The 16,032-nt window shown below is 40.2% G+C and overlaps 2 protein-coding genes and 1 long non-coding RNA gene across 7 annotated transcripts in view; 1 reads left to right on the forward strand and 2 right to left on the reverse strand.

The window, feature by feature from the left end:
• The window catches only part of LOC122207335 (leucine-rich repeat-containing protein 37A2-like), a 44,050-nt gene extending 28,581 nt beyond the window's left edge, over positions 1–15,469 (reverse strand). The window contains exons 1-3 of the mRNA XM_042917437.1: positions 14,968–15,469; positions 12,630–12,701; positions 7,290–7,361 (exon numbers count right to left, since the gene is read on the reverse strand). Of these exons, the coding sequence (XP_042773371.1) occupies positions 7,290–7,361; positions 12,630–12,701; positions 14,968–15,251 (428 nt within the window). The 5' untranslated portion in view covers positions 15,252–15,469. The remainder of the gene's footprint in view (positions 1–7,289; positions 7,362–12,629; positions 12,702–14,967) is intronic.
• Positions 1–16,032, reverse strand: part of PLEKHM1 (pleckstrin homology and RUN domain containing M1) — a 172,605-nt gene that overhangs the window by 88,585 nt on the left and 67,988 nt on the right. The gene's annotated exons all lie outside the window — the stretch shown is intronic.
• Positions 289–14,035, forward strand: LOC122207337. 2 transcript variants are annotated; one of them, XR_006196769.1, is made up of 4 exons: positions 289–330; positions 1,713–1,857; positions 2,553–2,607; positions 13,871–14,035. It is a non-coding gene; the product is annotated as an uncharacterized LOC122207337 (long non-coding RNA). The 2 variants fall into 2 exon arrangements; XR_006196770.1 differs by having other exon boundaries at positions 1,717–1,857.

Consider the following 16,032-nt stretch of genomic DNA (forward strand, 5'->3'; position numbering starts at 1 on the left):
CAATACACACTTACTGTACTGTGATAATTTTTTGGAAGTTAACTGTGAATTCGTTTTAGTAGTACAGCTCTATTCAAACCACATTGAAAGGGCGGGCCTACGCCGGCTGACTCCATCTTGTTCTGTGTCCTTCACCTTGACCACACCTCCTCCCCTTGAGTAACCCCCCCCCCCCACCTGCCTAACAGCACTCTTCCCCAGGACCCTTCCCCAGCCAATCAGCTGAGGCCACAGCCATTACCTCACCAACTGCCCCTAGGCCCCCATAAAACCTTTGTCCTTTTGAAACTGGCTCTCTCTCCCCGGTATCTCACCTCTGCATCAGTGCAGGTAGGGGATTGAGCTCGAGCTAGCTCGAATAAAGGCTCTTTTGCTTTTACATCGGACTCGGCTCCCTGGCGGTATTTGGGGATCACGAATTCTGGGCATAACACACATGACATGAGTATTAATTTATTCTCAATACCAGCTAGCTCTGGTTCTTTAATTACCTTTTTCTGTCATGTAAGATCGATGAGGGAGCATGAGGCAAGTTGAGGGCAAAATACAAGTTAGCACATGCCCCCGCCCCAGGTGGGATATGTGTGATTCTGGCTGCTCGAGGACAAAGGAAAGGAAAGAAAACAAATGGTTAACTGATAAGAGATCTCAGTCGGGCAAGATAGGAGTTTCCATCAGTTTACAAATATCTTAGTAAATTACAAGAAAAAGGCAATCTTATCAATAGCCTAATCGCCAGAAACCTACAGAATCAGCTTCCTGGAGCCCCAACATCACCCCTCCATAGTGATATGGGGAACAAAGGCAAGAAGGAAATCTCAGGTAAAATTAAATTTCCTTATAACCTGCAGCCTATTGACAGATACTTGAGGCAGGCAAATAAAATATTTCTCCAGGAACTCCCTACTGTCTTAATGCTTTGCTAGACGGAAAAACAACCTTAGCTTGACAATAGCAAGGCCTCTGGTATCTTAGGAGTCCTCTTTCACATATCACAGTCCCTCTGGAGACTTCCCTTTTGACTTGACCTCCCAATTCCATAGCATATAACCTGTCACTCTTCACAACCCCAGTGCAGTTCTTTCTGCCCACGGTCCTGTCCCTGTGCTTTCATAAAATCGCCTTTTTGCACCAAAGACATGTTCAAGAATTCTTTCTTGGCCGTCGGCTCCCGACTCCCCACCATCTCCCCAAAACTTCATCAAGATGAACGTGAAAACTCAACACAAGCAAGTTGTTGCCTTGTCCACGACAAATCTTTTCTATTCCACAACCATCCCCTACTTTGTCACCCCCTAGCTCGTTACCCTGCTGCACTGATGCCAGCATGGCTCACATACGTTTTCCCATCAACGGCCATCTTTTTCTCCTTCCAGTATGAAAGATTCTTGGGGACAGTCCCTGTGTATTCTTTGTACCCCCAGTACTTAGTACACTGTCGACACAGAGTGCGCGTGGCACTGAGTGTTTTTCAATGAATTCATTCATTGTTATCAACGGATTCCACCCTATTTTGTCCTGTATTGCCTACATAACTATGAAATTCAGATTCTTAGAAGAGACTCTCGGTGTTATAAGATGCTTAGTAGAGGTGGTGAGTTTTAAGACATTATATTGACACCACTAAAACCTCTTGGTGGAGAAACTCAATGAGCCCGTTCTCTGGCATGCCGGCAAAACAAAAAACTGACCCTCAGTATTCTTTCCCCAAGTTAGGCATCAGCAAATTAATGAGAGGAGAGAGGAGGCCCCTGCTCTTGGGCACCCGCAGGAACTTACTCCAGCTCCGGACACACCGTAAACACTTTCATCTAATGGAAGATAAGTTGTGAAATCGGATTTCTGAACCACAAGACAGTAAGACAGTCTTTTCCAGCGTCTGCTTTAGAGGAGGGTCTTCAACCTTGAGTCTAAAAATCCCCCTCAGGCCACTGAACATGTCCAGTATGATTTGCTTTTTTACAGAGAAATCACAGAATTTTCCGGCTGAAAGGGAATAACACACTTCTTAATTGAAGAGTGGTCAGGAAAGAAAACACATGGAGAGCAGTGCCCTGTGGCAGGCATTCAGGAGTTCTTTCTGCTTTCCTGATGGCTCAAGAAGCACCCACACCTTTTGCTGCCTGGAGAACTCTGTGCTAAACTTAGTTCTTTGAAGTTCTCTTTTGCATAGGAAACTTGCACATGAGCAGGAATCAAAGTTAAATTCAAAAGTGGATTTCAAGGACCATGCACACCTTGGGGAAGCATCACTGTCACGAATTCCCATGATAATACTGACTTGGGTGTTACTTGCTTGGGGCTTTCATTGCCCACACAAAGCTGGGTACGAGGGAGGGCAGAGAGTGCCATTTAGGAGTTAAGACAAGTCCCTTGGCCTCTTTGTACCTTAGTTTCCTCATTTGAAAAAAAAAATGGATTTTAAGACCTACTTTCCAGAATTCATACTGGGTTTATTAACACACACCTAACCAATCACTGTATGATATTTTTACATGTAGTTTTTTTTTGTTTTTTTTTTTACATGTATTCATTTTCTATTTCACTTACAGCTTGTGTAAAAACGGCATTCCATGCCAGGCCTGAAATGTTCCAAAGCTCAGTTCGGTGAGTAAATTGCAACGAAGATTTCTACACACACACACACACACACACACACACACACACAACAAGACACAAACAAAGAGAAAAAAAAGATATTCTTTCAGAATATTTATCCTTTGGCAGTGATTCTAATTTATAGATAATGAAACATAACCACAATACTCTCTCCATACACTAAAGAAATCTCACTATGAAAGATACTTGCCTTTTTAAAAAAATATTTGCATGAAAGATTTATACTTTCATGTTTATACATGTGGTGCATTAGATACAAATCAGTAAATGCTCAATAAATACTTGTGTTAAGTAAGTATTTTTTTCTAGAGAAGTAAGTTTATTTCTCTAGAAAAACGTTTCACAACTTTAGCACTGTTGAGATTTATGGTTGGATAATCTTTGTTATGGGGGGGGGGGGTGCTGCCCTGTGAACTGTAGGGTGTGACAGCAGCCCTGGCCTCCACCCACTAGATGCCAGGAGCACATCTACAGTCTGACAATCAAAAATGTCTCCAGACACTACCAAGTGTCACCTGGATGCAAAATCACCCTGGCAGAGAACTGCTGCTCTAGAACGATTCACTCTGATCTCTATAATAACTCTCACACCAAACTTTGCCACAGACAAAAAAGATTTGCTACATAATTTTAGTAGCTTTCGACTAATAAAGTTTCATTCATTCCAAATGAATAACAAAGAGGTTTACAATTAAGTTTAATACAAATTCCAAATATAATGAAATTATATTTGTAACTTACATAAACTTCAAAAAAGGTAGTGATTCAAATGTACGTCTTTCAATAGATTGTATTTTATTGCAGGATAAATCTCTAGGAAAAGGAAAAGGAAAATATTGCCTCAATTAGCTATAAGATATCTAATTAGTAGGATGGTAGTATTGAATAAGTAGCTTTTGGCTAAACTCTGAGTATTAGGAATTGTTATTTGAACCTTCCAGAGCCCCTAACCCTGTCCTCACCTTTCTTAAGAGTCTCACCTTTGTGATCTTCATACATAAAATATACAACTATAGATCTTGATAGATCTTGGAAGTAATCTTTCCTGAGAGCAGAAGAATTGATTAAATGACTGTTTGTGGCCTCATCAATTTCTAAATTATGAGCTCAAAGTTGTGATCGCCACATATAATTTCTAATATTAAAAGGGATATTCTCACATTAGCACACCTTCCTGGTTTAGTTCTATTTCTTGACACCAAGTCAATACCAGAAGAGGTAAAAGATACCTTTTCATTTAACTTGAAAAGAAGTTACTCCTCTAATCAATACCTAACTTTGAACGAACTCAGAATTATATTATCATATTAATAGAAATTTATTTTTGGTTGTACGTTGCCTAAACGGTCTATGAATTTATCAATTGCTTCAGCTGCAAGTGGGGCCAACAAAAAAACAACATGGTCCTGGATTTTTATTTGGAAACACCCATTCTTGATTATGGTTGACCCTCTTATTTCCATGGATTTCAGCCGAGTCCCTCACTTTCCACCTACATGGGTACCACCATCTTCTGACTGGCATTTTCATCTCTGGTCTCTCCCATTCTAATCTATACTGCACACAGTCACCAGATTAATTCTCCAGGAGTGGTTCTCAAATATCAGAGTCACTTGGGAACTTACTCAAGATGCAAATTCTCAGCTCTACTCTGGACTGAGTGAATCAGGAACTGTGGAGGTGGAACCTGTGTTCTGACAAGGCCTCCCGGTGACCCTGGTGCAGTCTAAAGTTTGTCCTAGAGCACTGCTGTGATAACACGGTAGCCTGGCATATTATCCAAGGCCTTCAAAATCCTAAATCCGGCTCTAGTTTCCTACTCTACAGATACCAAAGAAATTTCTCCTGCATTTTGCCTTTCACTCACTCTATCTTGCAAGCATATTCTTCCCAAGATGTCTATCTGATGATACGTCATAGCCATTCAAGGTTCTGTTCAAACAGCATTTCTCTAGTAACTTCCCTGATCCAACTTGAAGTCTTCCCCCCTCTTCTGTGTTCCAAAAACAACTTATACTTCTCATTGCCCAAATCCATTTCTTCCCCTCCCCCTCTCCTCCTCCTCCTTCTTCTCCTTCTTTTAATTTTTTAAAGTAGACTCCACGCCCAACCTGGGGCTTGAACTCACGACCCTGAGATCAAGAGTCGCATGCTCTACTGACTCAGCCGGTCAGGTGCCCCAATTTCTTCTTAATATAGTTATTCTGGCATTCCATTTCCTCTGGGCATAAACTCCATGAAAGTATGGACTAGTCTTGCTCATCTGCGTTGTCTACTGTGTTTAAAACTGATGCATGGACAAAGAACAAACTCAAATATTTATAAAATAAATTAACAGCTGGGTAGTGAGTAGAAGGAGCAAAACGACTGAAAAGAAATGTGGTTTTATGACTTTGTGGCTCCCTCTTCTGCACTTTGTCAGTGCTTCATCATCCATTTAGTGCTTAGGCGTTATGGTTTAAGCTTCTGTTTATTTTCCCTGTGAAATCATGAGTTCCTACAAGGGTGGGAAGCCTGTCTTAACCATCTGCGTGCCTATGGTACTGGGCATAGGGCCTGTCACATTCTTTTTTAGGTTTTGATTCACATTTTTTTTGAATGAATGAATGAATGAGAACACTTCACCTGACATGAAATAATTGGCTTACAAAGTACCTCATAGTAGAAATAATGAAAGGCCCTATCCATTGCGCAGTTTGTCTCTTTTGTTTTTCTCCAAACTGTGTTTGTAATGTTTGGAGCCCAGATGGCAGAGGTAGCCAAGAAGACCAATACAAAGTGGTTGTCCCCTAAGACTTGGAAGGTTTGATAATTTGAAGGACTATTTTTAGTGTCATATGAGATTCTTTTTACTCACTACCCTTAAGCCTTCCACATTTGCAAGAAGAATCTATTTTCTAAAGCACATCATTAATAAGGATTAATGAGGGGCGCCTGGATGGCTTAGTCAATTGAGCATCTGACTTCGTTCGGTTCAGGTCATGATCTCACTGCTCATGAATTCGAGCCCCGCATCGGGCTCTGGGCCAACAGCTCAGAGACTGAAGCCCGCTTCGGATTCTGTGTCTCCCTCTCTCTCTGTGCCTACCCTGCTCATACTCTGTCTCTCTCTCTCTCAAAAATAAATAAACATTAAAAAAATTTTTAAAAAAGGATTAATGAAATACACAGCTTTGCATGGCATGGACAAAGAATAAACACTGAACCTCCATAGCAAAGAACATTAGTATCTCTGTATGTCTAATGTACAGAGATATATGCAAACATTTCTTCCTTGACAATGAGGCTGGAGAGATGTTTATTCTGTAATTAGCGAAGTTAGAGGCATTTCTGATGTTTGTTTAGTGTAAACATTTCTAACTATACCACTTAACCATCATTATATTTTTAAAGGTTTCATTTTTTTTAAGTAATCTCTATACCTAACATGGGGCTCTAACCTACAACCTCGAGATCAAGAGTTGCAGACTCTAATGACTGAGACAGCCACGTGCCCCTTAGCCATCATTTTTTTAATGTTTATTTATTTTTGAGAGAGACAGAGACAGAGCATGAGTGGGGGAGGGGCAGAGAGAGAGGGAGACAGAATCTGAAACAGGCTCCGGGCTCTGAGCTGTCAGCACAGAGCCCGACACGGGGCTCGAACCCACAAACTGTGAGATCACGACCTGAGTCAAAGTCGGACGCCCAACCAACTGAGCCACCCAGGAGCCCCAACCCCTTAACCATCATTTTAAACATCTATTTTTATGGTGGCATAAGAATTTCCACACTGATCACAGGAATCTACTCCTGAAGCCAAGTGCACATTGTATGTTAGCTAACTTAACAATAAATGACATAAAAAATAATAATAAAAAAATAAACTAATAAAATTTCCCACACTGAAATCCTTAATCTCTTAATAATTTAATATGTACTTGGTAATACTGCTTACATAATTCACCTGCTTAGTTAAATATTTAATATTTAAATATTTAATTTAGATTAAATTATTTAAAAATTCTGGGTTAATGGCATTCAAATTAATGTAAGTGTTCTATATTTTCTTGTCTTGTAGGTGACAATTTGAGGTTAACTTCAATTCCTCTCATTTTACTAAGCCAACTTTTTCAAACCTTTTCTGTAAAGGCCAGACAGTAAATATTTTAGGCTTTGCAGGCCATATACGGTCTCCGTCACATATTCTCTGTTTCTTTCTCTTCTTTTCTCTTTTACAGCCCTTTAAGAACATGAAAATCATTCTGAACTCATAGGTTGTATCAAGACAGACCATACACAGGATTTGATCCATGGGCCATAAATAATAAATATAAATAAAAGCAGATGGTATATGAACACTTACATAACAAGGTTCATATGGGTGTCCATAATTGCTCAGACTTCATTACCCCTTTTCCTCTACAACTGAAGGGCTTTTTCCTATATCTTGTCTATAAAATTAAAAAGTTGAAAATGCATAGGAGGTATTTAATGCTAGAGATGGGCTGGGTCCCCACAGACTTACAGAGTTATAGAATTTAATAGAGAGAATTATAGAATTCCACTATAGAGAATTATAGAATTCTACTGTTAGAAGAAATTGTTGCAATTATCCAATTTGAACCCTGTATTTTTTAATAAATAATATAACTAAAAACTCATAATAAATGATGAACTGATTAACTTACAAATACTGGAGGGATAGCAGGCCTTCAAATGTGTCTTTATGTAATTCGGTCAGATAATTGTCACTGAGAATTCTGCAAAATGAAAAGGTCATTTCTGGGTCAAAATGCAAAAATAACTACAACTATTTGCTACACAGGACCGCTAGATGTGAGAGAAACCTGGGTAATGGTGCCACCAAATACACTAATTCTTATTTAATGTAGGGATGGTGATCTCTGCTGTTTGATTCAAATCTTTTCTTCTCACATACTCCTTTGTCTCTCTCTCTCTCTCTCTCTCTCTCTCTCTCTCTCACACACACACACACACACACACACACACACACACACACCCCTATCCACTCTTCACACCAAAATGTACATTTAATGCCTACTCTCTGGATCACAAAATCTCTGTTAGAACCCAGCCCTGAGTGGCAAAAACATGGACAGAACTGCCACTTCCTCCTCTCTTTTCCCAAATTTTATTGTGGAAGCCCTATTTATAACCATATCAGTGCTACAAGTAAAGCCATCTAATTTTTTTCCCCATCTAAAAAATATCTGTGAGAACTAAAAATGTGCATAAAATGCACATAACATAAATGCTCAGTTTAATAACTATAGAGTAAATACCCGTGTAACACTATTTGTTCATTCTACTGTTGGTGGATACTAGATTTTTCTAATTTTCAGTTATTATAAACAGTGCTGCTTTGGACATTTTTCTGTTTATATCCTAGTACACATTTGCCTAAGTTTCTCCAGGATTTAACAGGGGTACAAAATTGTCTTCCTAAGAGGTTGTGCTATTTCAAGCTGGCAGATTGAAACATGCCAAGTCTCTACCAAACTCCAAACTCCACCAAAGTCCCTAAGGATGATTAGAAAAGATACAATTAGAAAATCCACAACCTTAGCTCAAAGCCAAGGGAGTAGCTCTACAAACACTCCCCACCAGAAATGCCTTGGAGCCACCTACAGGGTGATTAGCTGGGATACTGCAGTAGGACCAAGGACAGCACATCAACCCCACATCCTTCCTCCTTGGATCTGGCAGCAAAGGGTGTTTTCTTCCAGGCAGGAGCCATTGGTGTTAGAAGGGGGCAGGGTCCCAGAACCCTGGAGGAAGGGTATACACTCTGACTAGCCATTAGAAGTCACCTCCCACCTCTTCTTTAACTCTCAGGGGGACCTGTCACCAATAACAAGCCCCGTGGTTCATTTCACCTCTTCCTTAGGACCAGAAAACAGAAGCAAGTCAAATCTCAACTACAAAGATAAATTGCACTCAGGAATGACCAAATGGAGTGAGAAAGCCAATTCTATTCAGGACAGAAAATAAAAAACAAATATAACAGCTTATAGTCAATGACACAGTTAACAGAGAAAACACAAAAGGATTTGAGAATACCAACATTAATGGGGCACCTGCGTGGCTCAGTCGGTTAAGCATCCGACTTCGGCTCAGGTTGCAGTCCATGGGTTCAAGCCCTGCACTGGGCTCTGTGCTGAAGCTCAGAGCCTGGAGCCTGCTTCAGATTCTGTGTCTCCCTCTCTCTCTGCCCCTCCCCAACTTGCACTCTGTCTCTCACTCTCTCTCTCTCTCAAAAATAAACAGTATACAAAATTTAGAATGGCATCATTAATATATCCTCAGACAGAGGTAAACAGTACATCTAATAAAAAGAACCAACTCAAGATTATATGAATGAAAAGTATTATCATTAGTAAAAAACTCAGTCTATGAGCAGCAGAAACGGTCGTTGAATAAATTAGAAAACTTGAGAGATCTGGCCACTGATTTCTTACCAATACTTGAAATTCTATGTATTTATTATATTTACATATTTGTTTTTATATTATATATTTGTAAACCCCTTGACAAGTGGGATATTTGGTCAGTTTTGTTCTTGAGCTTATATCCCTGGCACGTAAAACAGTTCCTGGGACATAGGAGATGCTCCATAAATATTTGTTGAATGAATTCAGAAAGTGACAGGTATCAATTTGCAAATATACTACTTTTAATTAAAACAAATCATTCATTTATCATCATTTATGAGAATAAGTACAACTTCACAGGAAAACAAATGTCTTTCTCCACCTCCACCCCAATTTGTGACTCAATCTTTTGAGACAAGAACCTTTTGAGAATTTCATAAAAGCTATGGAATGGACCCTTTCCCTAGAAAACTGTACTTTCTTGAATACGTGCAAAGGTGTGCATGCGATTTCAATTTGCAGACCATCCCTTTAGGGCTCAGGTCCGTGAATAGAATGGACTGAATTTGTGGGTGCCAAACTTGGATGGGAAATAGAATCACATCTCTATTTTCACAAACCTCTAACTAGAATTAGCATTTCCTTCCATTATGAATGCAGGCAACAAACCACAGATTAGTGTAGTTTATTTGGTCCCCAGCAGAAATCAGATATTTTCATATCACATATTTGGCGTGGATATCTCAAAATATCATTTATTCTCATCAGTACCTTGAAGTTATAATAGTTAGTAGGCGTACCATTATATTTTGTTATTTAATATTCTAACAGAAGCAGATTTATTGCTATATCACTAATCTTTTTTAAAAATTTTTGAAAACTCTATTTCCACATAATTTCCTTTTCCTATATATTTTAACTTATTATACATTTGAAAACATTATCCCAAGAACATAAGCTTCTGCAGATCATCAATACATATATAGAAGGGTGCCTGGGTGGCTCAGTCTGTTAAGTGTCCAACTTCAGCTCAGGTCATGATCTCACGGTTCGTGGGTTCGAGCCCCACATTGGGCTCTCTGCTGACAGATCAGAGCCTGGAGCCTGCTTCCAATTCTGTGTCTCCCTCTCTTTCTGCCCCTCCCCTGTTCATGCTCTGTCTCTCAGCAATAAATAAATGTTAAAAAAAATTTTTTTTTAAATTTGATATATAGAAAAAAAGGTTAAAAATCCTGCCCCAGGGGACTATTGACCCATAGTTAAAAACTTCTGTCTTACAAGGCATAACCCTCAAGCTGAATTAGAAATCATCAAATCTTGGGGCACCTGGGTGGCTCAGTTGGTTAAGTGTCTGACTTCGGCTCAAGTCATCATTTCACAGTTTGTGGGGTCGAGCCCCACATCAGGCTCTGTGCTGACAGCTCGGAGCCTAGAGCCTGCTTTGGACTCTGTGTCTCCCTCTCTCTCTGCCCCTTCCCTGCTCACTCACTCTCTCTCTCTCTCTCTCTCTCTCTCTCTCTCTCAAAAATAAATAAACATTTAAAAATTTTTTAAGAATCATCAAATCTTACCAGATTCATCTTCTAGTATATAAACTACCAAATACACGCTTTTCAAAAAATATTTTTTTAATTTCAGTTTATTTTTTTTAATAGGTAATATATATTTGCATGGCTCAGAATTCCAAAGGTATATAATACACAATTCAAAGTTTTTCTCCTACCCCTGTCCCTCAGCCTACCCACTCTCTCCACTCTCTCTTGTTCCTTGTGCCAAATTACTTTCATTTTTCTTACAAGTTTGGGAAATAAGATCTCCAAGTTAGATACTATCATGAGAAAATATAAACTATATATAGTATTTAAGAAATTCATAAAATTCATAAGAAAACAACTACCTTGTTCTACCATTTGTCCCTTACCAGTAAGGTTATCAGACTAAGGGGCAGGGGGGAATCTACTTTAGGGGGATCATAATCCCTACATTTAGATTACTATGACTGTTATGTCTTTTATTATTAATTCAGAAGTCATTTATGACTTATCTACCCAAGTTGAACTGATGATATGACACACAATCTGTCATGAAAAATGCCAGTCAGTTACTTTGAGTATAATATTGTTTCCAAAATTACTTGTGTCTACACTGACTTTTTCTACAAATCAATTTAAAAAAAAGATAACAAAAAAATTGGCAAAGGACAGAAAATTCAGACAAGAAACACAAATGCCCAGGAAACATACAGAGATATTTAAATGTATACGTAATCAGAAAAATTCAAATTCAGAAGGGACCCATTTTATTCACCCACCAGATCAGCCAAGAAATGGAGAATATCCAAGAGTGGGAGGGTAGGAGGAAATGAATGCTGTCATGGTGTATGGATTGGTGTGTAAATTGGCACACCTTTTTTGAGGGCAATTAAAATTGTATATATCGACATCGTCTTCATCCCAACAGTTCCATTTCCAGGGATCTATTCTACAGAAATACCCACCCACGTACACAAAGATGCATGTATGAGGTGGTCCATGCAGCAATGCATGTAATAAGAAAACTGGACACAGCCTAAACATCCATCAGGAGGGGAATTACTAAATCGTAATACACTCATACTATGGAATATTATGCAGCAGCTTGCATGGATGGGGTAACCCTCTATGTACTGGAAGAAAAAAAGTCTAAGACATACCACGAAGCAAAAGAATCGAGTTGTAGGATGTTACAATTTATGTAAAAAAAAGATAAGAAACTCACACAACAAACCTATTTTGCTGTAAATATGTATGTAGGCAAATGCATGGAAAAAGGTCTGGAAGGATATATACTAAATCCAGAGTAGTGGCTATCCCAGCAGTGGGGGGATTAGAACATAAGGCAGGTGTTCACTAGATCTGTTATTTCATCAAAAAAAATTTTTTTAATGTTTATTTATTTTTGAGACAGAGAGAGAGAGGGAATGAATGAGCAGGAGAGGGGCAGAGAGAGAGGGAGACAGAATCCGAAGCAGGCTCCAGGCTCTGAGCTGTCAACACAGAGCCCAACGTGGGGCTTGAACCCACGAACCGTTGAGATTATGACCTGAGCCGAAGTTGGACACTTAACCGAATAAGCCCCCCAGGCCCCCCTGTTATTTCATTTTTATATATTGAGACTATAATCACGTATTCCTTGTATAATGGAAAATAAGTTGAAATTGATTCTAATTTTAAAGGGAACCTGCCAAATTTAATTTTTAAAATAAACACAGATGGGGCGCCTGGGTGGCTCAGTCGGTTAAGCGGCCGACTTCAGCTCAGGTCATGATCTCGCGGTCCGTGAGTTCGAGCCCTGCGTCGGGCTCTGTGCTGACAGCTCAGAGCCTGGAGCCTGTTTCAGATTCTCTGTCTCCCTCTCTCTGACCCTCCCCCGTTCATGCTCTGTCTCTCTCTGTTTCAAAAATAAATAAACGTTAAAAAAAAAAATTAACACAGAATTGCAATCGGTAGAGGTCGAGTTGGGATATGGAAGGGGAAACACCTTTCCTCAGAGCTACTGACTTCAAAGTTCTGGACCAAGAAGGACCTTAGAATGCAGTTAGTTTTTGTTTTTTTTTTTTTTTTTTTTTGTATTCGTATTTGGAGAGAATATACTCACAGTTTCTCAGCCCAACGGTATCCCTTCCATACATTTTCATCAATGTGAGAAATAGAGTTTCCTTGGAAATTTCTGTGAAGAAACACAGTTCAGATCCTTGAATAGGTAGGAAAGGAATGAACAGAATAAATAAAAGAATCACTGGCAACCTTGTGGGGAATATTCCAATGCAGTAAATGCCAACTTTCTAATTTCCGCGGCTATCAGCATCCCAGGTGGTGCAATTAATAAAGAGATAGCGTGGGGCCACTGGCACAAACAAGCCAGCTCCTTAGAACCTGAACTTCCTATTTGTTCCATTCCTTGGGTAGATAACGCCTGTTAATTACTCTGGAGATAAGTATTTTTTTTCCCCAAATCACTTATGTGTCTAAAATGGTTCCTTCCACAAATCAATGAGAAAATAATAATTCAACGAAAAAAATGGTAAAAAATTTACCATTATCAGCAAACAAATGTAAAGAAGCCCTCTACTGAAACCTCTCTAGGTGTTAGAAGGATAAGGGAAGTTAGAAATTAGAATAACTAACATGGAAAGATTTCTTAGACATATTGTATAGGGAAAAGCAACAAATCACTGGGCAAGGAATTAAAAAGTATCCCCTCATTAGGAAATTAGGAAAAAATGCAAAGGAAAGAGATGGGAAGGAAGGACACACACCAAAAAGGTGACAGGAGTTATCTTATGAGTGGTAGGGAGGGTGGGGTGGGATTTTCACGTTTTATCCTCTATACCTGTGACATTAAAAACAAAAAAAAGTATCCATGATAATTCATGTATCCATGAATTACACATGTTTAAGAGAAGCTATTAAATGCCTGAGGTTCAGTTTCAACCGCTAACTCTGCGTATGACTTTGAATCTTTACCTTTAGTTTTGTCCTCTTCCCTCAGCAACAGCTTACCTGGTCAGTTTATATACACATTTTTTTCAGGGGAGTCAGGAATAAATTCAAAACAGATACCCATCTGCCCATGTGCCTGGTGGACATTTCCAGTCAACCTGAAGCCTTCTGGTTGCTCTGTGTTCCCTGGTAAAAGATGCCTCAACTTCCATCATTCTCCTTATCTGGGACAGAAGTTTCAGAGTAATATCTGAGTTTTCTCTTTCCCGTGCACACCCCACCCGCGACTGTCATCAGTTAGTCTATCTTGTCACTTCCTCCTTTGCAGTGCTCTCAAGGCTTTTCTTTCTACTCTTTTCAGCCACTCTGAGTCGGCCCTTGTTACTTTATTCCCAGGTTTTGTTAGAACATTCTATCTGGTCTCGCTGGATCAAGCTCTCCTCTCCAGATCGGCCTATATGGGGAACTGAAAATAATCCTGTTTCAGCGGTCTGTATATCTCATGCTTGAAAACTTTCAATGGCTCTCTCTAACTCAGAATCTAACGTTCAAACCTCTCTAGCTGATAGTCAAGGTTTCTCGTAATTGGATCTTTAACTGCTTAACCTAATTCTTAATTCCTGATCATTCCTGCAGCCGTGCCTTTGCCTAGACTTATACCCATTTTTTCTCTATTTAACACATCAGAGCCACTCTTTAAGTCTCAGCTAAAGTGTTAGCTTATCCATGCAGCTCTCCCTGACCTCCATACTCCGCTGATTACAGAGTCTGCTGAATTCCAACACCCATGGTACCTCTTTTAGTACTTAATTACATGCCACCTCCCTTTTTATGACCATTTCCTTTCTTCCCACCTGTCATTTCATGTTCTGAAGACGATTTCATCCTAGTGTGGCGCCCATAGTACTTACTCTTGGGTTGGGCCCAAACTGAGTACTGTATGTGGAAGGCCGGGCGTCAAAGATGAGGTCTGGGGAATCAAAATAATAACAGCTAACACTCCTATTTCGCCAGGCACTGATCCAAGTGCTTCATATGTATTACCTCATCTAGATCTCACCATAATCCCATGAGATGGTAACTATCATAATTTCCATTTCACAGAAAAGGAAACTGAGTCACAAAGCTAATAGATGACAGACCTCGGCCCAAACGCAGGCAATCTAGTTCCAGAATCTCTACTCTTCACTACTCTGTTGTATCCTATTATAGAGGATGGAGCAAAAATGGGAGAGTAGAGGTTAAGGAATGAAATAATGGGGCTAAAAATTGGATAAGGAAAAAGAATAAGGACAATTACAAGTAAAAGATTGGAGAAGGGCGAACAGTAGTAAAAAGGAAAATGAAGATAAGGGATAGTTGACAAAGAAAAGCTAAAAACAGAAAGTCAGTCAACGTGGTTGGGGAGATGAGGAAGGCCCAGGACGACATTGAGGAAGAGACTGCCATGTCAAGCAGGAGGCAGAGAACAAACAAGTAAAGGCGATTCTTACAAGATGGTGAAGGTGCCGTTGTAGGTGTCGGGCTCCAGCACGGGCACTCTGCGGAGCCTCTGCTGTGGGCTGAGACCAACACACGACAGTGTCTCATCTTTGCAGGTACAGCGCTCACATATTTTGAGGTCTGTGGTGGCATTCTGTTCTGGTTGCCAAGTTAAAGTTGTGTATGCCTTTTCTGAGGTATAGTTTACAAAATGCACCACAGGATGTTCAGTTGTTGGAGGAAAACCTGTCTCAAATGACTCTGGTTGCTGACTTACAGGAATTTCTAGGTCCATAGGTGGAACCGTGACTTCAGTCAGGTTTCGATGTTGACTCTGAACCTGTTTTGGATGTGCAAGTGTCACCTCAAGGTCCTTTGGGGGAGGAGTTGTAGTCTTCTTCAGGGTTGTCGAATGTTCAGCCTCTGTAATAGGTTCTGGAGTTATAGTAAGCTCCACATGACGAAATGGGATGATGGGTGATGCTGGATGCTGACCTTGATCCTTACTTGGAGTTGGAAAACTGTCACTTCCTGCTGGAATGGATATTGAACTACAACCTCCTTAGGTGGCTCTGGAGGCTGAGTTGGGGTGTCTCGCATGGTTGAGAGAAGGTTCAGTCTCCACACTGGATCCTGCAGTTACAGTAAGTTCCAGGTCCATAGGTGGAACTGTGACTTCAGTCAGGTTTGGATGCTGACTCTGAACCTGCTCTGGATGTGCAAGTGTCACCTCAAGGTCCTTTGGAGGAGGAGCTGTAGTCTCCTTCACGGGTGTTAGAATGTTCAGCCTCTGTAGTAGGTTCTGGAGTTATGGTAAGCCCCAAGTCCACACGATGAGCTGTGACACTGGGCAATGTTGGTTGCTGACCTTGATCCTTACTTGGAGTAGGAACTGTCACTTCCTGTTGGGACGGATACTGAACAACCTCCTTAGGTGGCTCTGGAGGCTGGGTTGGGGTCTCTTGCATGGTTAGAGAAGGTTCAGTCTCTGTAGTGGGTTCTGGAGTTATGGTCAGTTCCAGGTCTAAAGGCTGAACTCTGACTTCAGTCAAATTTGGATGCTGAGCCTGGACCTG

This window comes from Panthera leo, chromosome E1 (genome assembly GCF_018350215.1).
Source record: "Panthera leo isolate Ple1 chromosome E1, P.leo_Ple1_pat1.1, whole genome shotgun sequence".
NCBI classification, from domain to species: domain Eukaryota; kingdom Metazoa; phylum Chordata; class Mammalia; order Carnivora; family Felidae; genus Panthera; species Panthera leo.